The 27,228-nt window shown below is 43.6% G+C and overlaps 1 protein-coding gene across 3 annotated transcripts; it reads right to left on the bottom strand.

Annotated features, from left to right (window-relative positions):
* Window positions 1–276: 276 nt before the first annotated feature.
* Window positions 277–26,757, bottom strand: LRRC31 (leucine rich repeat containing 31). 3 transcript variants are annotated; one of them, XM_069580000.1, is made up of 9 exons: window positions 26,522–26,757; window positions 18,813–18,956; window positions 15,533–15,700; window positions 10,838–11,005; window positions 10,161–10,328; window positions 9,216–9,380; window positions 6,000–6,167; window positions 3,896–4,063; window positions 277–1,276 (listed from the first exon to the last, which is right to left on the bottom strand). In XM_069580000.1, exons 2-9 carry the CDS (start codon window positions 18,916–18,918, stop codon window positions 945–947), a joined length of 1,443 nt encoding a protein of 480 aa, XP_069436101.1. In that variant the 5' UTR covers window positions 18,919–18,956; window positions 26,522–26,757; the 3' UTR covers window positions 277–944. The 3 variants fall into 3 exon arrangements, with proteins under 3 accessions (XP_069436101.1, XP_069436092.1, XP_069436110.1); XM_069579991.1 differs by having other exon boundaries at window positions 26,548–26,665; XM_069580009.1 differs by lacking the exons at window positions 15,533–15,700; window positions 18,813–18,956 and having other exon boundaries at window positions 26,548–26,665.
* Window positions 26,758–27,228: the final 471 nt, after the last annotated feature.

Below are 27,228 nucleotides of genomic sequence, written 5' to 3'. Positions count from 1 at the left end.
GAATAACATTGATTTCAAATTCAACATGTCCTTCAAGCAATGATTATAATAAGAATTATTACTGTAGCAAGAAGAAAGCAAAACATGATCTGATTAGAATATATCAGAATAGAAATGTGTGAGCAGATCCCTCTGCCATGCAATGAATTTCATGCTCTAGGAAGAGAAAACCAGAAATTCCCCAAATCACCGACAGCAACACAGGAACTTTAATTAATGAATTAAATAGGTTTTATGAGGCAAATTCCATGTCAAAGAAATGCTCAGAGATATTAATAATATGTTAATTTGTTTATTTTAGCAACAAAACATTTTACTTTATTTCAACAAGGCACGTTTTTGATACTGGGTTTTGAATTTTTGATCACTTTTCATGAAGATCTGTATGTCAGTGACCGTTATTTGTATTCATGGTTTGTACCTGAGATAAAAGGCAAGAGAACATAAAACAATAAATAACTGAAGAGCATTCTTTCTGATGAAAATTACATTTCCATCAGACCACATTGAGACAGATATAATGATAAAGATAACATGAAAATGTTCCACAGTTAGTGCCTTTCACATTTTACATACTCACATAAAGACACACCCTTATATTTAAAACATTTAGTAAAAGAGGCAGAAAATTCTAGGGAAAGAAAAAAGGAAATGTGTTACTGGAATCTAAACATTTTGTCAGGCCTTCTAAATAGAAAGTGAACTAACTATATATCCAAACAAATGAAAGCCCATTGAAAAATGTCACCCTTGTTTCATAAAATAGAGCATAAAGGCATGTTCATATTAGATTATCCTAAACATATATTTACAAAGCTCTTGTAACATAAATCACGTTAAACAGCCTACAAGCTGGTATTCCTTTGACTTCACCAGGATTCACTCACGTTCTTTTCTTCTTCCTTTGGGTGACATGTAGCTTAGTCGAGCCTTGGAAAGTCAGCTTACTGAAACCCACCATGGTCAAAGTGAACACTGCTTCTGTGATCTTGGTCAAAGCCTTGTAGTTCCTCCTCCTGTGAAGCTGGGAGAAGCCACCTCTTCATTGCTACCTCAGTGATCTTGGGAAGTTTGGTCACGGCACTTAGCAAGTATCTAAACCATTGTCCGCATTTCCTAAAAGTTGATGGCCGAAGGCTGATATCCAGCTCAGTTAATTCCTTGAGGAGCCACAGGTTTTCGCAGAAGACAGTCCATCCTGCCTCACAGATGCTGTCGTTATAACTCAGGTCCAGCTTCTGCAGCCTGGCCAGGTGACCTGTCTGAATTACCGATGCTGAAAAACAAAATCACTCTGCTAAAAGCCAAGAACACATTCAAGTGCAACTGTTTCTCACTTCCAATAACACAACACACTAGCTCCAGGATTTGTAATAAGAGTGGCACTAAGTAATAGAATGTTATTAGCTAGCAGTTTTTTTCAGGGCATTTGAAATTACTCTAGTAACACCTCTCTGCATTCCATGTACAGCTTGAAAATGAATTTTTTTCTCCTTCCAAATTCCAACCCAAAGAATGTCTTTTCTGGTTGAGTTCATGCTGTCTGCTCTCCTGGAGCCCCAGCTCTTGCTGCAGACTTTCTCTAATTAAATGTGAGGAGTGACTACTCACTGGCTTTAACTCAGGATCATTTGTGAATAGTCTTCTTGCTGTATAATGCTGTTTCATTATTCATTGTTTATTTACTCACTTTTCATTCAACAGCTATTTGAGTACTTTCCATGGACAAAATATACTTGGATAATTTCTAATTCATGGGTCAATTAGAACCTTTCACACATGGGTCAATTTTTCCTTTGAATAGTACACATTAGGTAGTATCACAGTGCTACCTAAAATTGCTCTTAATAAATAACTGTTAATGAGGAAGCTAAGAAAAGGAGCAAGGAGGGACAGCCAGAGCAGACGACATGTGCTTCCCTTTTCAGCCAAAAGCAGGAATGGATTAAAAAGATGAGATGGGCAGACTCTCAGAGCTGGAAGGGACCCTGGAGGGCTCCTCTTTCAACCTCTAGATGGATGATCAGAGAAAAATCCCTCTCACAGCTTCTCTAAGGGGGACCAGCCCAAATCTGCCTGAAACGCCTTTCAGGCTGCCCCAGCAGAGGGAAGCAGCTCTCAGCTGGAGGAAGCCATGCCTCTGGGCCCCATCTGACCTTGCCACTGCCTATCTTCTGGGAATCTCAGCTCCTTCCACATGCCAACCATGCAGTGTTGGACAACAGGTCCCCTCAAATGTCCCCCTGTTAGGACTAAACATACCCTGGTCCTTCAATCATTTGTCACACATCATGGCTTCCAGACTGGGCAGGATGCTCCATTTCCATCAAGGCTTACTATAAAGCTTTAGTAACCAAGCCAGTATGAAACTGGTAAAAGAACAGATGCATAGACCCATGGAGGCTTCCCTGGTGGCTCAGTGATAAAGAACTTACCTACATTTTCCTCTCACCCCCTTAACAGTACCTTTTTCACAGCATAACTCACAGTTTTGATAAAGATCTGTTTATCAATTTGCTAATTTGGTGGGCAGAGCTTTCTGTGTTATATCTTAAAAACTTTTTGCAAAATTCAAGTTCCCAAGTATTTTTCCTATATTTTATTCTAAGGTTTTACAGTTACATTTTACTTATCCATATTAAGTTATTTTTGTCCAAGTTGTGAGATATAGGCTGAAGTTAATATTTTTGTGTATGATAGCTCAGTTAATGAAGCACTGTTAGTTGAAAAGACTCACTGAATTGCTTTTGCATTTTTGTCAAAAATCAATTGACCAGTTTGAAACCCCAGGGACTGTAGCCTGCCAGATTCCTCTGTCCATGGGTTTCTCCAGGAAAGAATACTGGAGTGGGTTGCCATTTCCTTCTTCAAGGGATCTTCCCGACCCAGGGATTGAACCCATGTGTTTTGTGTCTCCTGTATTGGCAGGCGGATTCTTTACCACTAGCACCACCTGGGAAGCCCTCATTAGTCATTAGGGAAATCCAAAATAAAATCACAGTGATTTGTGCCCATCTTCTAATTACAGTGTTTGGCCATAACACTTGTTTTGAAAACACGTATTTATTCCAACTAGATTGAAATATCAGAGAACAGTGTGAATGTAACACAAATTTCTTGTTTGCTTACACATAATTCATCCACAGGAAACACCAGGTGAACAGAAAAAACTACACCCAGCTGAGCAAAGCCAGGAATAGGCGTAAACAAAATCCACACATGCACAGCCCTCCCAAGGACAAGGAGCCTTGCCCTTCCACATCCAGCTCCAACATTCTATTCTATGTCAGATAATCCTCCTTCTTTCACCACCATATCTGTATCTATCTCCTTTTTCTTGTTTTTAATGGTTGGCTGCACCTGGTGGCTTGCAGGATCTTAGCTCCCCAGCTAGGAATAGAACCTGCACACTCAGAAGTGAAAGCATGAAGTCCTAATCACTGGACCACAAGGAATTCCTCCATCTCATTTTATGAACCAGTCTCTACTGTGTATCTGGTTTTAGAATTCCTGTGTCTATTTAGCTTCCCAGGTGGCTCAGTGGGTAAAGAATCTACCTGCAATGCAGGAGATACAGGAGGGGCAGTTTCGATCCCTGGGTTGGGAAGATCCCCTGCAGGAGGGCATGGGAACCCACTGCAGTGTTCTTGCTGGAGAATGCCATGGACAGAGGAGCCTGTTGGGCTATAGTCCATGGGGTTGCAAAGAGTTGAACATGACTGAAGTGACTGATCACAAACCAGCTTTCTCCCAAGCAGATGTCAGGGAGCAGGGAAGGTACACAAAGGGCTTAACTCCAGGCCTCATTGCCTCCTGCGCCTTCCTTCCCCCAGGCTGGCAGGGCGGGCACACTGGGCTCAGTGTCAGGACAGCTTTGGAACCAGAAGATACAAACCCAGGAGAGCCATGTCCTCTGTCACCAGGGAACAGCTGCTCAGCCTCAGCACTTGAAGAGACGTCGAAAGCTTTAGCATCTCCAGGAGCAGCTTCAGGTTGCCGCCAATACACTTATTCCAAGAAAGGTTGACTATTTTCAGAGCAGGGAGGTGAATGGAGGCTTCAGCTAAAATTGACAGCGATAAGAATAGCAATAACTTAGACTTCCTTAGAGGTCATAAACTTTGAACGAGAGCAACTTAGGCTAGGGCAACATATTATCACTGAGTTAAGACAGTTGTGGGCTTCCCTGGTGGCTCAGATGGTAAAGAAACCGCCTGCAATGCGGGAGACCTGGGTTGAGAAGATCCCCTGGAAGACCCACTCCAGTATTCTTGCCTGGAGAATCCCCTTGGACAGAGGAACCTAGTGAGCTACGTCTATGCAGTCACAAAGAGTCAGACATGACTGAGCAACTAGCACTTTCACTTTCAGAGACGTCTTAGTTGCAGCATGTGGGATCTAGTTCCTGACTAGGGATCGACCCTAGTCGGTCAGTGGGTCCCCTGCATTGGAGTGTGGAATTTTAGCCCAGGGACCACTAGGGGAGTCCTGAGATCCAGCAGTCTTTGGATTAAATTGGGTGAAAGAGGGACATCATTTCTGGGTGTGGGCAGTGAAGAAGTGAAGTGACGTCACTCAGTCGTGCCCGACTCTTTGCGACCCCATGGACTGTAGTTTACAAGGTTCCTCTGCCCATGGAATTTTCCAGGCAAGAGTACTGGAGTGGGTTGCCATTTCCTTCTCCAGGGGATCTTCCTGACCCAGGGATCGAACTCAGGTCTCCCGCATTGCGGGCAGACGCTTTACTGTCTGAGCCACCAGGGAAGCCCTCCACAGTTCCTTGTTTCTCCTGCCTGAAATGCATGGATTCAATTTATGTTGTCTATTTTCATCTGGAAGATATTTTGGAAACTATAGAAAAGTAAAACTTGGTTAAATGGTTGAGTGAGTGAAGTCACTCAGTCGTGTCCGACTCTTTGCGACCCCATAGACGGCAGCCCACCAGGCTCCTCTGTCCGTGGGATTTTCCAGGCAAGAGTACTGGTGTGGGGAGCCATTGCCTTCTCCGAGAGAAGCCCTTACATCATCTTAAAGTCAAAAACTCTTAAGTTAAATCATTGTAAGTCAGGGACTATCTGTAGATTCATGTCACATGATGCAATTTAGTGTAATATCTACTTGATTATGATTCTTTGATTGTGTAGCTATAATTGAAAAGAATTATGCCTTCTGATGGCCCATCAGACTCATAGCAATCCCAATTTATATTGACCTCAGTGGAATTACAAGGTACTACAAATGTGAACCTCCAAAGTCGGTCATACAGCCACCCCTCCGTATAGACAGGGATATTGTTTCCATAACCCGTCCATACTGAAGTCCCTTATGTAAAGTGGCATAGTATTTGCACATAATATATGCACATCCTCCCATATATATACTTTAAATCATTTCTGTGCTGTGCTAAGTCACTTCAGTTGTGTCCAACTCTTTTCAACCCTATGGACTGTAGCCCACCAGGCTCCCCTGTCCATGGGTTTCTCCAGGCAAGAACACTGGAGTGGGTTGCCATGACCTCCTGCAGGGTATCTTCCCGACTCAGAGATCGAACTCACAACTCTTATGTCTCCTGCGTTGGTTGGTCGGTTCTTTACCACTAGCACCACCTATATAATACCTAACACAATACAAATTCTATCTATATAAACAGTTACCTGAATGAGGCAAATTCAAGTTTTGCTTTTTGGAGCTTTCTGGAAATTTTTTCCAAATTATTTTTGACCTGCTGTTGGTTGAATCCACGGATTTGGAATCCCTGGATACAAAGGGTCAAGTCTGCATACTTTAAATGTTAAAGGTTAAATTTTCAAAAGCCAGAAATCATCCATGTGGCCTTGAAAGTCACTTTTAAAAGAGCATATTTCCTGAAAAGAGGACAGATTGATACTTCAGTATGCCTATGGCTGAGCCTTGGGATGAAATTCACTTGGAGGGAAACAGAGGCCTCCCTCTCGGGTGTTACTGTGCCAGTGTCTGCAGGGACCTGGAGAATCGCTTACCCAGGGCAGTAAAAGTCTCACTCTCCAAAGCACAGTTGCTGGTTATCAATGACTTCAACACTGGCAAAAATCGGAGCCTGCTGAGTAGGTTTTCAGAATAGCTGCCCATCTCTTTGTTGGCAGATAAATCCAATTCCTGAAGACTCGTGAGTAAAGGGATAACCTGAGCTGTTGAAACATCAAGAGTGACATGGCTTAGGCAGCATCTCACAAAGGGTCTCGGGAGGTGCCACAGTCTTCTTGATCAACAAGCATGACTCTTGCTTATGTGACCCCTGCCCTTCCTTACACACCGTTCCTCCCCACACACACCAGCCACTTTCCCCAGCATGCAGCTTGGGCTCTTCTCTAAGCCTCTCTCCAGGCTGGAAGTAAAGAGCAAAGACTTCGGAGACAGAGGAAACTGGGTTCTCATCCTGTTTGTTGCTAAAGAACAGTGTGACTTTGGGTAAATTGCTTAACTTCTCTGAGCCTCAGTTTTCTCGATAACAATAACTACTCCATAGAGACAATGGGAAGATAAAGTGACTTGGTATATATAAAGTGCCTGGTACAGTGCCTGGCACACATTAACTGCTCAGTTAATGTTTGATATGATCATTCTTTCCTCAGAATATAAGTCAGGAGTACTAGGAAGGCAATGAAATCAAGCAATCAGAACAGATGTCTGTTGGGACTTCCCTGGCAGCCCAATAGTCGGGACTGCACACTTCCAATGCAGGGAGGCCTAGTTCAATCCGGGTTGGGGAACTAAGATCCCACATGTGGCTACATTTTTTTTTTAAATTAAGGTATGTACATTGGTTAAAAAGTAATAATAATAACCAGATGTCTGTTAGTGACAGCACCAGAGTGGGGTCCTGAGGGCCCCTGCTGTGCCAGGAGGGACCCGTTTCCCTGTCTTTCTGCTGCTTTTCATGCTTTCAGGCCTTTGCCTTAGTTCTTCCCAGTGTGGGAAATATAGTTTCCTGGGACCCCTGTGGGGCTGACTCACCTCCTCAGAGCCTTCCAGGGCCACCAAAGCCACAGGAATCCTGTGGTCACAATCACAGCGCCCTATTCTCTTTTCCTCCCAGCACCCCTGTTACGTGACTTGTTTGCGTATCTATTGTTCATTCGCAAATCTTCTGCCCTCCCTCACTGAAGGTGAGCTCTGTGTGTAGAGGCTTCTTCCTGCCCAGAATGTGCATCAGAGTCTGGAAATCTGAGGCTCAAATGTTAGTGGAAGGAGAGAAGGACAGGAGAAAGGAAGGGGAAGGAAAGGAAAAAAGAGGGCAGGTACTTGTGATCCCCGCAGATGCAACCATTTCTCCCTCGTCTGATGCCCACAACACATTGTATTCACCATGTGTACTAAGTCACTTCAGTTGCGTCCGACTCTTTGTGACTCCATGAACTGTAGCCTGCCAGGCTCCTCTGTCCATGAGATTTCCCAGGCAAGAAAACTGAAGCGGGTTGCCATTTCCTTCTCCAGGGGATCTTCACCATGTATTTGGTTTATTTCCGCCCCCACAAACTGAAGCCCCTGACTCTGAATTTCCCTTAGCCTGCAGCACAGGGCCTCGAACAATTAGATGATTAATCAGATGTCATTGGCTAAGTGATCCATAATTCCCTTTCTTTGAAGCCACTGAGAATGATCAGATAAAAGAATGTTCAATTCTTTAATATCACAAGGTAGAAAACAGGATGTATTTTCAATTCCGCCTTTTTAAAATTGAGGAGGACCATGCAATTCTTATTAAATAACCATTACCTTTCTGGGGCTATTTACTCTATTGGTGGCCTCCAGATAATAAAGGCTAATCTCTTGGTTGCACTAGTGGTAACAATTCAAGTCCTCTAGCACTTTAATTTTCATCTGAGCAGCAAGATGAGATATGAAGTTTGTGTTATTCAGTTGTAGCAGGGGAAATTCATTATTTGGAATCTGATGGACTGATAATTCAGGAGTGTCTCCGCAGGTATGACACTCATAAGTAAAAGAGATGCTGATCCATCACAATTTCCATTTGAAGCTCAAAAAGTTATTGTTTACTATTTTAAAATCTTCATGAAAGACTTGAACTCACCTCAATTTCCCAAATTGAGGGATAAGAGTCTAAGAAACAAATTAGCAGGGCTAAAAGATTGATATTAGACCCAAAGACCTATTTTGCTGTTTTCTTCCCCCAATTATACGAAAAATGACAAAAATTTTCTTTTTCTCGTTCTTTATTGATTGATTCATTCAATCACACATTCAACAAGCATTTGCTGGGTGCCAGCTCTGTGCCAGAACTTGTGCACAAGCGGTAGAGAGATACTGAAGAAAACCATCGCTACCTAGGAGGAGCCCATCGTTCAGAGAGAAAGCAGAGCATGGCTGGTGTGCGTGGGAGTCAGCACAGTGTAGCTGGAGAAGTTGATCCGGGAAAGAAATAGAGATTGCAGTCAGAGTGACAGAGGAGCAGGAAAGCTATCTAGACTCTTGCAATAATTTAGGCATGAACTGACAGTGGGCTGGAGCAGGAGAGTAGAGGTCTAAACAGTGAGCCATGGTCAGACTCAGGATGTATTCTGAAGGTTTATTGTGGCTGCAGATGAATAAAACCCTTAATCTCTATGGCTGTGCTTGCTGTTAGGGGAAATTGCATATACGTTACCTGTTACAGGACTATATCTGTGGTAGGAAAGTAAAGGTAGTGACCTAAAATTGTGATTATGCACTATCCACTGAGCTTCTGTAACTTCACCTTATCTAAGTGTCTTGGCATAACCTGTGAGAGAGAGTGCCTCAACACCCTTCGTTTTGGCTTTCCCTATACATCCTTCTTTGTAATATGCTTTGTGATATTAATAGATTCATTTCTAAACAGCCCTAGGAATTCAAAATTTCTTCCTCCTTCACAGATGTCTATAGGAGTTTAGATTCACGAACATTCACCAACTCAGTGGAGATGAGTCTGAGCAAACTCCAAGAGATAGTGAAGGACAGGGAAGCCTGGCCTGCTGCAGTCCATGGGGTTGCAAAGAGCTGGACATGACTTAGCAACTGAACAACAATATTTATTGGGCACCTAATATTTGCCAAATACTATATGGGGACATTCACAGAACTTTTATGATGTGATCCTCCCAGTAACTTCATAAACAGTACATCTCAGATTTGCCAGTTTCCCAAACATATGCCAAGGCTTTGAGAGCACTCCCTCAGCTTTTGCAGCACCTACTCACTCAGGGACAACACGTCGTCAGCCGTCAGCGAGCACTGGCGAAGATCCAGCCCCTCCAGGTGCTCCAGTGTGGCCAGCCCTGTGGTGTCTTCAAACCCTCCACCCAGCTCCTTGTTGCAGGAAAGGTCTAGTGTCCTCAGCTCACACAAATATCTAAAGGCAGCATCTACAAAGAAGGTCAAAATCCCACTCTGACATATTACAGGACAGTCGGCAGGAGCAGAGCAGGGCAGGGGGCAGACGTGGAGAAGGGAGACTAAGAAAATAGATGCACTGTGATGACAAAACCCCAAGTGGAGGGATAACAGTCTGCTTTGTACCACTAGCCCCTTTGGACCTGACAATGGCTTCGAACACTCTCCCTATGACCTGCATTGATTGCTAGTGATTTTGCTCAGATTTCTGCAACTAATGGTCCTTCCTCTACTATCCTTGAGCACCGATACATTAGCAGCATTCTAGACTTAAACTGCCAAGGAGAAGGATAGGACAGGCTCTAGAAGGTTCAAGGATAAAAATACATGGCACTTTATATTCTCATGTAATGGGGGTACTCTATATAGCAGAGCAAATTTTAACTACAGATGTCACTGAAGTTGTTTTTATCAGCACCAATTCCCTCCTACTACTAAGCATAAAATAATGCTGGTAATTTCAAAAGTAAGAGAGAAATGGAGAGCTTTAGTAGCACACTTTTATTTTGCTCACTGTCTCTCTCAAATCTAAAATACCCTGGCCTTTTCAGAGCTGGCCATTTAGTTTTGTAATTGTAAAAATACATGCTCACTGTTAAGACTTGGAAAATCAATAAAACTTTTAATTTTAAATTACCCATGATCTCATTCCCCAACCTAACCTCTGTTTCTAGTTTGTTATATTTCCTAACAGCTTAAAAAATTAAACGTAAAATAAAATTATATAGAAGCTTCAGTCATTGCTAACTCACCCAGTAGCTTGACACTCTTTTGTGACAATCCACACGAATGTAACTTCAAGACTTTCAGGTTTGAGGTACTTTTTAGTCCATGAGCAATACTACTGAGACTGCCACCGATATTTCTGTTAATAGAAAGATCTAGTACTTCAAGGTTTTGCAGTCTAGGTAGCAACTGACCTGGAAGGAAAGAAATCCAAAGAACAACTCAGTAAAGATGCAGGGTGTGGGACTTCTCTGGCAGTTCAGTGGTTAAGAATCTGTCAGCAATGCAGGGGACACGAGTTCCATCCCTGGTCTGGGAAGATTTCATATGCCATGGGGCAACTAAGCTTGCAACGATTAATACTAAAGCCAGTGCTCTGGAGCCCACAAGCTGTAACTCCTGAGTCCATACACCCTAGAGCCAGTGCTCCGCAAAAAGAGTAGCCCCACCCACCACAACTAGAGAAAGCTCACTTGGAGCAATGAAGACCCAGCATAGCCAAAAAAGCAGATGTGGGCATGAAAGTTGGGGCAGGCGGGGGCTGTGATGGGGAGAGTGTTACATCTTCATGTGACCTGGGATATAGTGAGCTACTTTTTCAATTCGGGGTGAGAGGAAATACACCCAATGTCAACTCCCAAGCTCTCCCATTATGGGCATCTTCACATTGTTCCTGGGAAAGACTCTACCAAATTCTACTTACCCACAAACACCCCATCTTCTGATGTGAGTGTACAGTCCACGAGCTCAAGTGTTTGTATCTTGCTCCCTTCTTGCAACGTCTGGAGGATCAGAGGCAAGTTTCCTCCCACTTTACTGTTCCAAGACAAATTCAACTCTTCAAGTTCAGGCAGCACTTTAAGTGCTTCTCCTGTTTAAAAAAAAAAAAAATGGTCCAAAGATCAGGTTGGTTGCCAGGTTCACAAAGCAGTGAGTTCATTTGAAAGTCAATACAACCATCATTTATAAAGTATTGAAGCCGGGCCAGGTCCTGGTTAGATGCCGGGGAACAGGGAGGAGAAAAGGACCCAGTTCCTACCCACGACCAGCAGGGTGAGCTTCTAGGCATAGCCAGAGTTCTGAAGCCATGCTCATAAGCAAAAATTGTGGAAAAAAAAAAAATCCACTTGTTGGTAAGGGGTGTGTGTCTGTCTTAGTCACTCAGTCGTATCCAACTCTTTGCAACCCTATGGACTGTAGCCCGCCAGGCTCCTCTGTATGTGGGATTCTCCAGGCAAGAATATTGTAGTAGGTTGCCATTCCCTTCTCCAGGGGATCTTCCTGATCCAGGAATCAAACCCAGGTCTCCTGCATTGCAGACAGATTCTTTACCTGAGCCACCATGATTTTACCAAATCGTTTTTATGGTAGTAAGTATTTCTACCAGTCCATCTACTTTCTCTCATCCACCCTCTTTAGGGATCATTATTGCTGAGAAGCTTGTCCAGAGGTAGAAATATAAAAGATTTAGAAAATAAAACACGAAAATTTAAATCGCCCATAATTTTATTCCCCAACATAACCACTGTTATATTTCAGCCAGAGGTAGAAGCAAAAGCAGGGCACTGGCCATCACAGAGGAAAAGCTCACTCTGACATCAAGAATATCACATACAACTGATCCAACCATGGCAGGGAGGAATGAGTAAGAGAGCACTAGGCATTAGCAGCTCATGATGCCTTGGAATGCAAGCAGCTTATGACAGCCCTGGGGTAAAGAAGGATGCAGTGAGCAGGGATGAAACTTAACATTTCTGGGACCACTTAACACAGGATACACTTGAGGGCTACAGAGTGGAAGCCGGGAGATAATGAGGGGTCAGCCCTTAGGAATGATTGTCATTGCTTTGGGGGCAGAACAGAATGGTGAGCTGCACACACGGAAAATATACTTTCTCAACATGTGGAGTCAATCTGAATTGAGAGTGTCAGTCAATTGAGAGTGTTGGAAGGTCCACTGAGTCCAGAAACCTATATTCTACTGCTGGATACTGGGCGTGAACTTCTGCCACTGATTACTTATTCTATGGTTTAAGGTTTTTCAGGCTTCCCTTGTGGCTCAGCTGGTAAAGAATTCACCTGCAATGCGGGATACCTGGGTTTGATCCCTGGGTTGGGAAGATTCCCCAGGAGAAGGAAAAGGCTAGTTCAGTTCAGTTCAGTCGCTCAGTCATGTCCGACTCCTTGCGACCCCATGAATTGCAGCACGCCAGGCCTCCCTGTCCATCACCATCTCCCGGAGTTCACTCAGACTCGACCTGTCCATCGAGTCGGTGATGCCATCCAGCCATCTCCTCCTGGGTTGTCCCCTTCTCCTCCTGCCCCCAATCCCTCCCAGCATCAGAGTCTTTTCCAATGAGTCAACTCTTCGCATGAGGTGGCCAAAGTACTGGAGTTTCAGCTTTAGCATCATTCCTTCCAAAGAAATCCCAGGGTTGATCTCCTTCAGAATGGACTGGTTAGATCTCCTTGCAATCCAAGGGACTCTCAAGAGTCTTCACCAACACCATAGTTCAAACGCATCAATTTTTCAGTGCTCAGCCTTCTTCACAGTCCAACTCTCACATCCATACATGACCACAGGAGAAACCATAGCCTTGACTAGACGGACCTTTGTTGGCAAAGTAATGTCTCTGCTTTTGAATATACTATCTCGGTTGGTTATAACTTTTCTTCCAAGGAGTAAGCGTCTTTTAATTTCATGGTTGCAATCACCATCTGCAGTGATTTTGGAGCCCCCCAAAATAAAGTCTGACACTGTTTCTACTGTTTCCCCATCTATTTCCCATGAAGTGATGGGACCAGATGCCATGATCTTCGTTTTCTGAATGTTGAGCTTTAAGCCTACCCACTCTAGTATTCTGGCCTGGAGAATTCCATGGACTATACAGTCTATGGGGTTGCAAAGAGTTGGACATGACTGGGCAACTTTCACTTTAAGGTTTTTGGAGTACGCGAGCCCCACTTAAACATGCAAATTCTTCAGGAATTTTAACAAAATAAGCCACTAAACAGGTGTCATTTTGTATGCCATTGCCAGTCAATGGGGTGAGGCTTTGAACAGCCCTGAGGCATGCCCAGGATCAGGGAGAAAGGGCATGATTGTCTGCAGTCCATCTAATATTGGAGCACTATACACTTGCCATCCTGCACTAAGCAATTTTAACAGGTGTAATAATGTTGGGATGACTCCTGATTTATGTTTTCTTAACAATAAAGAAAGCTGAGCACCGAAGAATTGATGCTTTTGAACTGTGGTGTTGGGGAAGATTCTTGAGAGTCCCTTGGACTGCAAGGAGATCCAACCAGTCCATTCTAAAGGAGATCAGTCCTGGGTGTTCTTTGGAAGGAGTGATGCTAAAGCTGAAACTCCAGTACTTTGGCCTCCTCATACAAAGAGTTGACTCATTGGAAAAGACTCTGATGCTGGAAGGGATTGAGGGCAGGAGAAGAAGGGGATGACAGAGGATGAGACAGCTGGATGGCATCACTGACTTAATGGACGTGAGTCTGAGTGAACTCTGGGAGTCGGTGATGGATAGGGAGGCCTGGCGTGCTGCGATTCATGGGGTCGCAAAGAGTCAGACACGACTGATCGACTGAACTGAACTGAACAATAAACCATTTACTCTCCTACCCTTCTTATGCCCCATCTGCCATTAAGGCTAAGTAGAGTATGGATGATAAGAAAGCTCCTCCTGGTAAAGAGGATATAGAAGTCCTTCCAGAGAGGATAAATTCTTGACGAGAGGGAAAAGGACACAAAACATCAGTGACAAGGTTGCAGACGCTCTCCTGGACGAGATGAGTTTGGAGTGAGTCCCAGGGTAGAAATTCCACTTGCTGGGTTTCCCTTGTGGTCTGTGGTAAAGAATCTTCCTTGAAATGCAGGGGACACTGGTTCGATTGCTAGTCAGGGAAGATTCCACATGCTTCGGGGCAACTAAGCTCCTATGCCACAACTACTGAAGCCTGAGCACCCTAAAGCCTGTGCTCCTCAACAAGAGAAGCCACCACAGTGAGAAACTCACGCACTGCAACTAGAGAGTAGACCCGCTTGCCACAACTAGAGAAAAGTCTGTGCAACGAAGACCCAGTGCCTACAAAAATAAAATTAAAATAAATAAATTTAAACATTAAAAAAAGAAAATTCAATTTCTGGTTCCTTAAGGTTGGAGGATCATGAAAAAGATTAGATTAGTCAAAAAAAAAAAGAAACTATACTTCTTTTCATGCCTGAGTAACAGTATGTTAAATTTGAGACTCTGCTACATGATAACCAGCTGCTAACCTGTGAGGCTAAATTGATCATAGAAAACCACAGAAAGGTAATTTTGGATGGGGAAGTAGGGAAAGAAGGAATTATCAATTATTGAGTGCCTACTATGTGTCAAGCATGTAGTAGGTACTTTATAAAAATTATTTAATCCTCACAATTTTTTGAGGTGGATATTATCCCCATTTCAGAGATAATAAAACTGAGGCTCGGGAGGGTTGTTTTGTCCATGGTCACAAAAGTAGTTAGAAGTGGGACCAGGATTTGAACTAGGATCTGGCCATTTTCTAGGGAATGATTAGAGAGAAGTGCATCTGTGCACACCCAGTCGTGTCTGACTCTGTGACCCCTATGGATTGTAGCCCACCAAGCTCCTCTGTCCATGGGATATTTCTGACAGTACTGGGGTGGATTGCCATTTCCTCCTCCAGTTTAGAGAAAAGACATTGGCATAAATTTTGTTGCTTTTACAGAAATCTTTGCCGAGATGTAAATGATCAAAATACATAATTGAAATAAAGACTTGAGATGAAAAGAAGACTAAAAAAGTATGTCTGGCATCTAAAATCAGCAAGCATTCCAGTAAAGCAGCTGGGTTAGCAGCATGGCAAATTTTAGCCTACATTTTAGGTTATTCAACGTTCAACATACAAAACTAACTTAATTGAGGTTCTGGTTCTACTTAAACCATTGCTTTTATTTGAAAAATCTTGTTTTGATCAATTTTTAAAAAATAGGAATGGGAAAAGAGAAAAGTATTTTGAGATTGGAAAGGATCTTAATTTATCTATCCCAACTTCTCTGTGTTACAGATGAGGTAACAGATCCAGAGAGAGCAAATTTTGCAATTATTATTTCCATTTAAACTCCCTGAGACCAGAGGCTTGGTCAGCCTGTTCCCCTCTTTCTCCCAGGGCTTAGCGCAATTCTGGGTGCCAGTTACACAGTCCTCTAGAAAGTACACAAATGCTCAACACAGCATTGCATCCTGTAGGGACAGCGCTCTCATCCTCGTCCACGGGAATCCAAGGGGAGTGGGCACCCAGGTGATTTGCCCTTGAGGGTTTGGATTGCAGAGATCCTTCCAGGCAAGCACTCTCTCAAGGGAAGCATTCATCATACCCAGTGCCCGAACATCATCAGCGGTAAGTCTGCAACTACTCAGCCTCAGTATTTTTAACTTGCTGACAAGATGCATTTGCTGGGTGAGTACATGGAGGTTTCCACCTATGACATCATTCCAGGAAATATCCAGTTTTTCCAAGTCTGGGAGAGAAGGCAGCAAAGCAACTAGAAGTGAACACAAGAAAAGACAGATTTATATGTGGAATTTGTGATTTGTAGTAAACAGGATTCATCTATACTGCCTGTTGCTCTGTAACAGGATAGAAGGAGGATGAATGGGCTGACTTTCCGCACAGCAGGGCTCCCTCAGGTGTGCAACTGGAGACGTCGTGATATTACGACGTGATATCCTATTTCTTGGGACCTTTTTGATTTCTGCCAAATAACTGCATTCTGAAGAGGCAGTGGTGTTTCTGTGAGATTCCATAAGAACTCCTTTACTGTGGTGGAAACGGCAATTCAGCTACCACTGTTACTACTGCCGTCACTACAGTGTGTAAACTGGTCCTTTTATTTTGCAAACCCTCTAACAACCATCACCCTGTCATTCTATTGGACCCTCAGGCCGAAGGCCCGGGGAGCACTCCATTGGCCAGGACTGCTCAGACAGTGCCCATTAACTATTTTTTCTTATCTAGATCACCTGGGTATCACCGTCTTACAAACCTCCTTTTATACCTACATGGGCCAACACGTGGCGGTTTAGACAAGCACAAAGCCTGACCAGAACCTTCTCTGAGTCTCCTCCATTGCTCATGAAAAATGAAATTACTCTCTGTGAACAAAATTCTCTGAGGTTATCTTTATCTCCTGAGGCAACAAGACTTGAGTGGAAATGCCAAAGTCAAGGCTGGAAGGTGTCTTTGCTTGCTTGCTTTTAAATGGCTGTCTTGGATGTCAAAATAGTGGCAGCAGTTAGACATCACATAGTGAGCTTCTAGAGTTACAGGTGCAGCAATTTCTGACCTTCCACCATTCTGAAGAAATTCTGAAGACACACTTAAGGGCAAAAAAAATATGTTTATAGTTTTTTTTTTTTACCAGCATTCAAAGTGTTAGTCACTCAGTCATGTCCTACTCTTTGTGACTACATGTACTATTGTCCACCAGGCTCCTCTGTCCTTGAGATTCTCCAGGCAAGAGTGGGTTGCCATTTCCTTCTCCAGGGAATCTTCCCAGCCCAGGGATGGAACCCAGGTCCCCCACATTACAGGCAGATTCTTTACTGTCTGAGTCATCAGTTCAGTTCAGTTCAGTTCAGTTCAGTTGCTCAGTCGTGTCCGACTCTTTGTGACCCCATGAATTGCAGCACGCCAGGCCTTCCTGTCCATCACCAACTCCCGGAGTTCACTCAAACTCACGTCCGTCAAGTCGGTGATGCCATCCAGCCATCTCATCCTCTGTCATCCCCTTTTCCTCCTGCCCGCCAATCCCTCCCCGCATCAGAGTCTTTTCCAATGAGTCAACTCTTCTCATGAGGTGGCCAAAGTACTGGAGTTTCAGCTTTAGCATCATTCCTTCCAAAGAACACCCAGGGTTGATCTCCTTCAGAATCGACTGGTTGGATCTCCTTGCAGTCCAAGGGACTCTCAAGAGTCTTCTCCAACACCACAGTTCAAAAGCATCAATTCTTCAGCGCTCAGCCTTCTTCACAGTCCAACTCTCACATCCATACATAACCACAGGAAAAACCATAGCCTTGACTAGATGGACCTTTGTTGGCAAAGTAATGTCTCAGCTTTTCAATATGCTATCTAGGTTGGTCATAACTTTTCTTCCAAGGAGTAAGCGTCTTTTAATTTCATGGCTGCAATCACCATCTGCACTGATTTTGGAGCCCCCCAAAATAAAGTCTGACACTGTTTCCACTGTTTCCCCATTTATTTCCCATGTAGTGATGGGACCAGATGCCATGATCTTCATTTTCTGAATGTTGAGCTTTAAGCCAACTTTTTCACTCTCTTCTTTCACTTTCATCAAGAGGCATTTTAGTTCCTCTTCACTTTCTGCCATAAGGGTGGTATCATCTGCATATCTGAGGTTATTGATATTTCTCCTGGCAATCTTGATTCCAGCTGTGCTGGAATGTTTCTCATGATGTACTCTGCATATAAGTTAAATAAGCAGGGTGACAATATACAGCCTTGACGTACTCCTTTTCCTGTTTGGAACTGTCTGTTGTTCCATGTCCAGTTCTAACTGTTGCCTCCTGACCTGTATACAGGTTTCTCAAGAGGCAGGTTAGGTGGTCTGGTATTCCCATCTCTTTCAGAATTTTCCACAGTTTATTGTGATCCACACAGTTGAAGGCTTTGGCATAGTCAATAAAGCAGAAATAAGTGTTTTCCTGGAACTCCCTTGCTTTTTCCATGATCAGGGAAGCCCAAAGCACTTCAGCAATTTAATTTTGTTTACCGTGATCTTAAGTGTTACAAAGTATGAAAGTCTATTGAACACATTAGAAGGCAAAAAACTAGGATTCCTGGGACGTGCTCTGGAAGATTTCAGTTCAGTGGGTTTGGGTTGGACTCAAGTGTATGCATTTCCATAGGTTCTGCAAGATTCTGACCCGTACACAGGCATTTGGGAATCACAGGCATGGTTACAGTTTCCTGTTAAGAGATCTGTCTCAAATGTAATGGCATGGATTTTAATTAAAATAGTGAAGGACAGCCCCAGCCCACCCCTCCTCACTCAAAATGCAGTTCTTTTGATTCCTCTGTTGGTAGACACATTTAATGTGATTGATTACTTGACTTAAGATGTCCGAAAAAAGAGAATCTTTAAGAAGGTGATGATGGTGTTGTTGAGGAGAAGGTTGTTTGCAATCAAACTCTTGCTAGAGTGTCACAAACAGTAGTTGTTCTTTTGTATAAAAAAAAAGTGTGAGCAATAATCACTAGGAATGATACTTTTCATCCCACAGATAACAACATGATGCCCCTTTAAATTCCCAGCAGGGCTTACTTTTATGGATGAGTTTATATCATATATAGGAGGAGATGAGTTTCAGAGAGTTAGAGGTAATTAGTAGAGAGGTAAAATTGTTCAGGAAAAAACAAACCTCCCACCTAAATTTGGGCTCAAATCTTTGAGACTTGAGGAAGAGTCAATTGACTTTTTTTTTTTTTTTTAAACAGCAATGTAGCTGCTCTTCCCGAATTCTCTAGGCCACCCTGCAGACCTCAGGTTACCAAGTGAGGACGCAGAGCTTTGCCTGCTCATCTCAGCCCTCTGTGCCCTCTGTGCCTTTGGATAAGGTCGACTCCATACAGACCCGTCTCCCTCACATCCGCTGTTGTCAGTCTGCAGTTGTTCAGATCTAGACACTTGTTGACAGCCTTTCTGCCTAGCTTCTGCAGAAACCGCTCATTTTCCTCCATCCTGGATCTCAGTTCTGTTTCTGAAGTGAGAGTCTTGGCTGTATGATAAGAATAAAGAAGACTTTGCTATGAATGACAGTATAAAGATGAGACACATGAGAAGACAGACAACTGTGAACTAGTCCTTTGTGAAACCTCAACTCAGAAGGGGACAAAACCTGACCTCTGTCCCTGTGGCTGGTGCTCAACACTGGCTGCTCTAGGGACCCTTTTCCTACAGTGGAGCCTGAGGAACTCAGGGGCTTTTCTTTCATGGCCTGACCTGGGCTTCTTGCTTGGAGACTGAATCATGTTCCTAGACGAAGCGGTAAATTGTTAGCACCATGTTTAAGACAGCTCTGGTGGAAGGATGCATAGACATCTTTGGTGAACGCACTGCTGGGGGAGGTGCCCACATGCTGGCCTCCTAACAGGACAGACGAGGAGGGGGAACATTGCAGTCTCCCCTGATGAGCCTCAGATGGCTAAAAGGAGCAAGTGGAGCACTTGCTGCTCGTTTCCTAGACCCTTCAACTAATAAATCCAGACAGTAGTGCCTACAAGAGCTTTTGTATTTTCTCAACTCCTGCCAGAGAATATATTCAGAAAACCTCATTTGTCTTTGTTACTAGGTACTTTTTTTTTTTTTAGGGACATATGTGACACCCTTGCCAAGTTCCTCTGTAATAATGCTGCACTATGTCACTAACATTTAAAAAGATTAAATAAAAATAAAAAGCTATAATTTTGTGTGTGTGTGTTACTTTTTTGTCAGGGTTAGTAGAGTATTACTGTACATTTGGAACTGATGCTTCTGACTCTTTGTGACTCCATGGACTATATTAATTTTATTAATAATTAATTTTATTGTCTACTACTGCATGTGTCAACATGTAAGCCACATGTAGGACATACTGTACTTTTGTAAGACAAAATGCATAAGCATGTACAGACAGTGACTTTAATTAGGGACTTCCCTGTTGGTGCAATAGTTAATAGTCCACGCTCCCACCACAGGGGGCATAGGTTCAATCCCTTGTCAGGGAACTTAAATCCTGCATGCCATGTGGTGAGGCCAAATAAATAAATAAAACATATACAAACAGTATGCATACTGGAATCCAATAGGAAAGCATAAGTTCCAAGTGTACAGTAATACTCTACTAACCCTGACAAAAAAGTATACAAATCATATAGAGAAAAAGAAATATATTGGCACCGGTGAAAATGAAAAGATAGCAGCATTACCATACTAGTAAATTTAGACTAAAATATTAGCAGGATAATAGACTCCATCTCTCTTCTGCAGCGGGTCTAGTGGCTTGCCATTCTTAAGAAAACCGCCTACAGGCCAACCTAGGATGTTTGGTGTTGCCACATTCTACCAGTAAGAGGCAGCATCATCCACCCACCGTTTACCTCTTCACTCTGGCCTTCAATTTTTATTATAGTAAGCTGTATACAAGGTATTTTATTTTGGGTAGGGTTGCAGATTTAAGAAAAACAAAAATACCAAGTCCAGTTAACCTTAAACTTCTGGTAAACAAAGAATCATTGTTTAGTAAAAGTACATCCCAAATAATGCAGGTATTTTTCTTTTTCTGACAACCCTAATTTGGGGTGGATCATAGGAGAGTTATGGATGAGGGGGACGAGGACAGACTGCCTCTTCTATGCCAGTGAGGACAGAACATTTTGTGTACACTTGATGCAAGGAGTCGTAAGCACACTGTCTCATAGATTTGGAAGCCGAGACTCAGACTATTAATTGGTCAGCGGCAGAGTCAGAATTTGAACCCAGAACAATCTGCTCCAAAGCCCATTATGTGTGTGTGCTTTTTAAATATTTGTGCTTAAATTTTTTTCTCTGCATTGTGTCTTGTTGCGCTCCTTTTTGTCTTTTAGCTTTTTTATCTCTGTAGCTTCAACCTACAACCATGCTCAAGTTCCAGCTTCACCAAGCCTTCTTTTTTTGTTGTTTTCTCCTCAAGCCACTGTTCTGTCAATCATTTCCTTTACTGTCAAATGTTTGAAAAGAGAGGAGTGTGCTTGCTGGCCCCACTTCTTCAACACTGTTACCAATTAGTCCTCTACATTCTGGTTGCCACACTTACCTGACCAAATAAATTGTTTCTCCAAGGTCACCACCACCAATGATGTATGTATGGTCAGGCCTTTAAGGATGGTTGTTCTCTTGATCTCTATCCATCCCCTACTTGACCAGGCCCTGCTTCCCTCACATGACTATCCAATCCTCTTAATTACAGGACTTAATTAGTAACTGCCTGCCTGCTTGCCCCCTGCCCCAGCTGCTGGTTTCCCTGGTTACTGATGAGCCCACCTCCCCTATAAATGGTAACCTCCTCCTCCTGGTGAATATCAAAGACTGCTGCCATGTTCTGCCCGTTGTCTGTCACACATGGTGGGGTGTGACTCCAGGACCTTTGGGTAAGATGCCCCTAACCAATGAACACTGATGTCTCTGTTGCTGTCACCAGGCTTTTTCTTTGGTCTTAAGTCTGGGCAACTACAAGATTTGCAGGCCAGCGGGGTGCAGCCCAACAACCAACTGACAGATTCTGAAATCCCTTTGCAGACCACACCCTATGTGGGTGCTCTGTAATATATATTTTATATGATTGATTGGCAAGTCCAAGGCAGCACAACTGGAAAACCTAGATCAACTCGTGTGTCCATCAGGTAAGCAAGTCATTTAACTTCTCTGAGCCTTGGTTTACTCATCTATAAAATGGAAATTATAATTCCCACCTGGTTCACTTATCAGGAGTGTAGTGACTTAAAGTTGCTGAACCTTCCCAGGAAGATGGGACTCTACAATACCTTTGACATGATACATACTTTTTAAACATTGTTGAATGAACAAATAGCTAGATGAGTGAATGAATGAATATTAGCTTTATAGTTCCTCAATTACCAAAATCAAGATGATAAATCTTTATCAAAACACCTAAGTATAAATATGAGTACCCATTTTTGAGGCCCCCACACATCGCCTTACAGACCATATGTATGTTTTTTTGAATCTATGAAACTCTTCCTTCAAAAAATATCTTAGGTGACAGCTCAGTATATATAACAAATGAGTCAGATCTGCTACAGGTTGGCTGTTGCTAGAGGAGGGCTGGCCCTCCATGGAGGGGGCAAAGTGACCACATGTGAGCAGCTCTGTGGAGCCATTCGGGGCCTGTTCTGGCTGCTGTTCTGCTGAACCACGTTCTTGCTTCTCCAGGAGATTCTGTGAGCCAAGCAGGATCTTCTCATTAGGTTCTTTTCCAAGCTAAACCTGGAGAGGTTGGCTTCTGTTGTTTACAACCAAGAATCCTAATGCTCTCGTAAAACATGATTGCGTGTTTGTAACGTGGGTGGTGCAGTACAGGGAATCAAGATAACAAGTTCCTGTTAACAAGGAGCTACCTGTCTGATGGAGGAGACAGATGAAAGAGCCACGGTCACAGTACAGAGAAGTACAAGGGTGGAGGCCAGCAGGGGTGCCAGGTGGCCCAGGGTAGAGACAGTAAGTGCTTCAGTTCTTGGGATGGGCCTTGGCAAGCTTCCAAGTGAAAGTATTAGTCGCTCAGTCATGTCCGACTCTTTGCAACCCCGTGGACTGTAGCCCACCAGGCTTCTCTGTCCATGGGATTCTCCAGGCAAGAATACTGAATTGGGTTGCCATTTCCTTCTCCAGGGGATCTTTCCAACCCAGGGATCAAACCCAGGTCTCCCGCATTGCGGGCAAGTTCTTCACTGTCTGAGCCACCAGGGAAGTCTAAGTGAAATAAATTGCGCCTTAAAGATGAGTTGGAGTCAGCCAGGTGGGTGGTCAGGAGGGAGGGATAAGTGGGGGAGGGGTGCAGAGGGAGGGTAGAGACACAGGGAAGGTCTTTTTTGGCACAGGGACCCGCTCTGGGGGAATGTGGCCAGATCAGGAAACTGCAGGTAAATCACAATATCAGCAGTAGAGGAGGAATGTGAGGTTGGGGGAAGGCAGAGGCCATGAAGAGATATTCAGCTTACCACAAACACCATGAAGATCATGCTTGAGAATATTGTCTTTCTCTTCAAGGCAAGACTGACTCAGTGAAGAATTTCAAACCGGTGGAAGACATCTGTGGTTTAGAAAGAGCACCCGGCAGAAGTGTGGGGGACAGGCTGGCAAGAGAGAAAGACCAGGAGGAGAGAAACCAGGTAGGAAACAGCAGCAGCAGTCCAGGCAATAGACAAGAAAGCCAGGACAGCAACAGAGAGGACCAGCTAGGTCCCAGAGCCACTTGGGGGACAATTCATGTAACTCCTGGGGCCACTGAGTTTGGGGAGAAATGAACATGGAGATGCCACGCACATCTTGAGGGGCTGGTGTTAGCCAGCTGAGATAACCAGCTGACTGCACTGTTAATTTAATCATGATAATAGGTATCCACTGGCTCAGTGGTAAAGAATCCACTTGGTGACAGAGGAGATGCAGGTTTGATCCCTGGGTTGGGAAGATCCCCTGGAGAAGGAAATGGCAACCCAATCCAGTGTGTTTGCCTGTGGAATCCCATGGACAGAGGAGCCCGGCTGGCTACAGTCCATGGGGTTGCAAAAAAGTCAGACATGACTGGGCAGTACTACATGGGTATCCATTAACCATGTTCCCAAAGCTCCAAATCATACTTTAGAACAAATAGCAACAACCTTCTGATTACCTTCTTTTAAAGACAGACTTCTTAATTTTCTACTTTCAAAAATGTATTCAAACTGCTCACAGGTAAAGTGATACTGCTCACAGGTAAAGTGGAACAAATAATCTGACAGATGTGGGGGTAAGTATAAATGAAATAAGACTGGCCATGGGTTGATAATTGTTAGAGGGAGGTAATCATGGGGACTCATACTGTTCTCTCTTTTACATGCATTTGCACGAAAAGTATAAATGTTTTTAAAATACACTTACTCTAATAATATACTGATGACACTGTATATGTCATGACTTTAGAGAGAGGGTGGCAATATTTTCATAACCCTTGAATTTGTAATCTCTGTGCTGGGAACTTTCAGCTATTTAGTGTAACACAGTGAAGGAGAAAACAAGGGACTGGGAAAGCCAAAGATACTCACCAAAGGGCAAAAAAGAACTTAGTAATTATGCCATAGGCATGGAATGGAATATTATGCCACTGTCAAAAGTAGGCATATGAACGTCATGTAACCATGTGAGCAGTGAATGGTATAATAAATCCCAGAAGGAGGATCACAGCTCCATGTAAGCTCAGGAGGCTTTTATAAGCTCTTCTAATTGTACAAAGCCATGTCTGTTTGGCCTCTGCTGCCTCTCTGACTAGTCCCCTACTCCCCTCATCCTCTATCCATCTCTCATCCTGCTTCAGCATCCCTAACCTCCTGGCCAGCTCTCAAGCACTCCAGGCTCACTCCCATATTGGGCCTTTGCATTTACAGATCCCTTTGCCTGGAAAGCTGCTCCCTAAAATATCCATATGGCTGGCTTCATTCATTCTACGTGGCTGCCTTTCAGATCTCAGCTCAAGAGTTTCTATTACTAAATCAGAAATGCCTTCCTGCCAACTGCATCTAAAATTACCCCAGCCCATCATTCGCTATCTCCTTATATTGCTTATTGGTCTTCATACGACTTATCACACAAAAAGTATGCCTGCTTTTTGTCCCTTGTGTACATAAGGTTCTCTTTTGCGTGGCTATATTTCTAATAAGCGACTGGCACGTAGGAGGTACTCAATATTTGTTGACTGGTTGGTTAACCATAAATATATGCATGTGAAAAGAATCTGAAAAGAATCTTGAAGAGATAGCACTTTGTGTTAAAATGAAACTGGGTATTTTTCTCTAAACCTTTCTGCGACATAATTACTTTTGATAATTAAAAGTAAAATGAGCAAATTATTTAAAATATTCAACAAATCCAAAGCAAATTTGAATTTGAAACTTTGCCCTATTTTATTGTGAGAAACGATTCTTTAAACACCTCTTCGACAAGTGCATTGAATGTGTCGATACGTTTTAAATTTCAGCAGTCAGTTACCTTCTGAGAGAGATTGTATAGAAGTTGGCATGCCTCTAAGCTCCCTGGCCCTTTGCAAACTGTCACCCAGAGGAGACTGCTTCAGGGACTCCAGGTGCATCTCTTGGCATTTTCACTTTCACTACTCAGCCCTGCACTTGTTTCCATAAAAACACATTGGCAGTCAGGAATTAATTCACTCCACGAAGTGAACGTACTCTGGGCAAGATACTGTTCTTGACACAAGAGAGCCAGTGACCAACAGACACACCTCACATTACTTAATCCTTAACCTGGTAGAAAGATGGCTCTGTATGCCAACAATTACCCTGGGACAAGGGCCGTCAGGGAGAAGAGACCCCTGTGGTCAGGGAACCCACCACTGGACTAAGCCTGGCTTGGAGCATAACTCTGAGCAATGAGTGACATTACCTCGATTTTGAGATAGTTAAAAAGAGAGAAGAAGTGTCCCAGGTAGGAAAAATCAGGCTCAAAAGCTTCCAGGTATGAAGACATAAAGGAGCCTGGGGTTGCCTCTAGGAGTGGATTCTGGGTGCCTGGAGCAAGGGATGTGGGGGATGGAGGTTAGGGGTGGGTCTGCTGTCACTTCAGGCTCAAGATTCATGAAGGTTTAATCTATCGTCCCTCCTGGGATCTCCTTACATTTTAAAGGGAGGATTAAAGACTGAAACAGGGTTTCCCAGGTGGTGCTAGTGGTAAAGAATGTGCCTATCAATGCAGAAAACCCAAGAGAGATACTGGTTCCATCCCTGGGTAGGAAAGATCCCCTGGAGTAAGAAATGGCAACCCACTCCAGTATTCTTGCCTGGAAAATCCCATGGACAGAGGAATCTGGCAGGCTACAGTCCATGGGGCTACAGAGAGTCAGATACAACTGTGCAAAGCAATTAAGTACTAAAGACTTAAACTAAAGGGATAAAACTATAAATGGAATTTTAGATTCTGCTATTAAAGTTTACATTCTGTCCTCAGGCTAGGGCCTAATAGATATTCTTGAAATAACAATGTTCATGGCTCCCTCCCTATAAAATGGGTCTTTCTGTAATACTACATTCCAGAATGGTTCAAGAAACATTTTGCACACAGGGGATCTTCAATGACCTTGCAGAGCCTACCTCCATGCCTAGGGGATGGAATGTTCTTAATACCTAGAGTACTACTTTAATTATTTCATTTATTTATTTTTGGCCCTGATCAGGGATGGAACCCATGCCCCCTGCAGTGGAAGCTTGGAGTCTTAACCACTAGACCGCCAGGGAAGTCCCCTGGAGTACTATTTTAGAAGTAACAGCTAGGGTTGTTTTTTTTGTTTGTTTGTTTTGTTTTTTTTGTCTTTTCAAACCAGAGCAGGATTCAGCCCAGGTACACAGGAACAGACAGCCATGGGACCAGACAGTTGTCCAGCTACAGCCCCACAGCTAACCAAGCCTCAGAAGGTTAGGTGGGAGAGACCTTTAGCCTGTGAATCCAGCCACAACCTGCAGCCATGCCTGCCCATTTCAATTCCACCATGACCCAAGGGCCCTTTTCCTTTTACTGCTTCTCTGGCACCCACCCAAGGCTTACCTCCATGGTCACTCGCTCAATCTCACCTTTTGGAGGCACATACACAGCCATTCTCTGGAGAGCCATCCCAGTAAATGCTTCCCCTTTTCTCCCCCCTCCTTAAATGTTGTGACTTCAACTCCAAAGTCTTAAGAAAACACTGCTGGATGGTGCTCCAGGATGTGGTCATTTACCCACATGAAACCCCGCCCAGCTGATGAGGCCCTGCTGGGCTCTCTGTGTCCACGGGACACTACAGAGCAGAACGGAAGGGCCGGGAGCCAGGAAGGGCTAGAAACTACACAGAGGAAACAGCACACAGTGGGGGACGAGGAAAGCAGAAAGGAGAAGAGAGCTGCTGAGAGCTAACAGGGAGCCAGAAAAATTCCAAGTATGAGGAAGGCGGGCTTGTGAGAGTAAAGGGGAAAGCACCCGCCTATTTCTTGATACACTGTGGGTTGAGCAGTATTTTACCATGCTCATGCTTAGAAATGTTTTCAAAATGTCTTTGGGAAATTCCTCTCTATATACAAACTTGAACGTTCTCAGGCTTTCTCACAGCAACTCAGGCAACTCAAACTCTGGCTTCCCCCTCATCTCTGTGCTGGGTTTTACACTGTGAAGGTAAACAAACCCTGGAAACTGAATTTGGGGAACTTTTCAGATCATAGCATAATTAGACTATAGCCACAAAAGAAAACTGAGGTTTTGCCTCTTCTCCCAGAATC

This window comes from Ovis canadensis, chromosome 1 (genome assembly GCF_042477335.2).
Source record: "Ovis canadensis isolate MfBH-ARS-UI-01 breed Bighorn chromosome 1, ARS-UI_OviCan_v2, whole genome shotgun sequence".
In the NCBI taxonomy this organism is placed as follows: domain Eukaryota; kingdom Metazoa; phylum Chordata; class Mammalia; order Artiodactyla; family Bovidae; genus Ovis; species Ovis canadensis.
The sequence above is the reverse complement of the archived record's forward strand: the minus strand, read 5'-3'. Positions and strand labels throughout refer to the sequence as shown.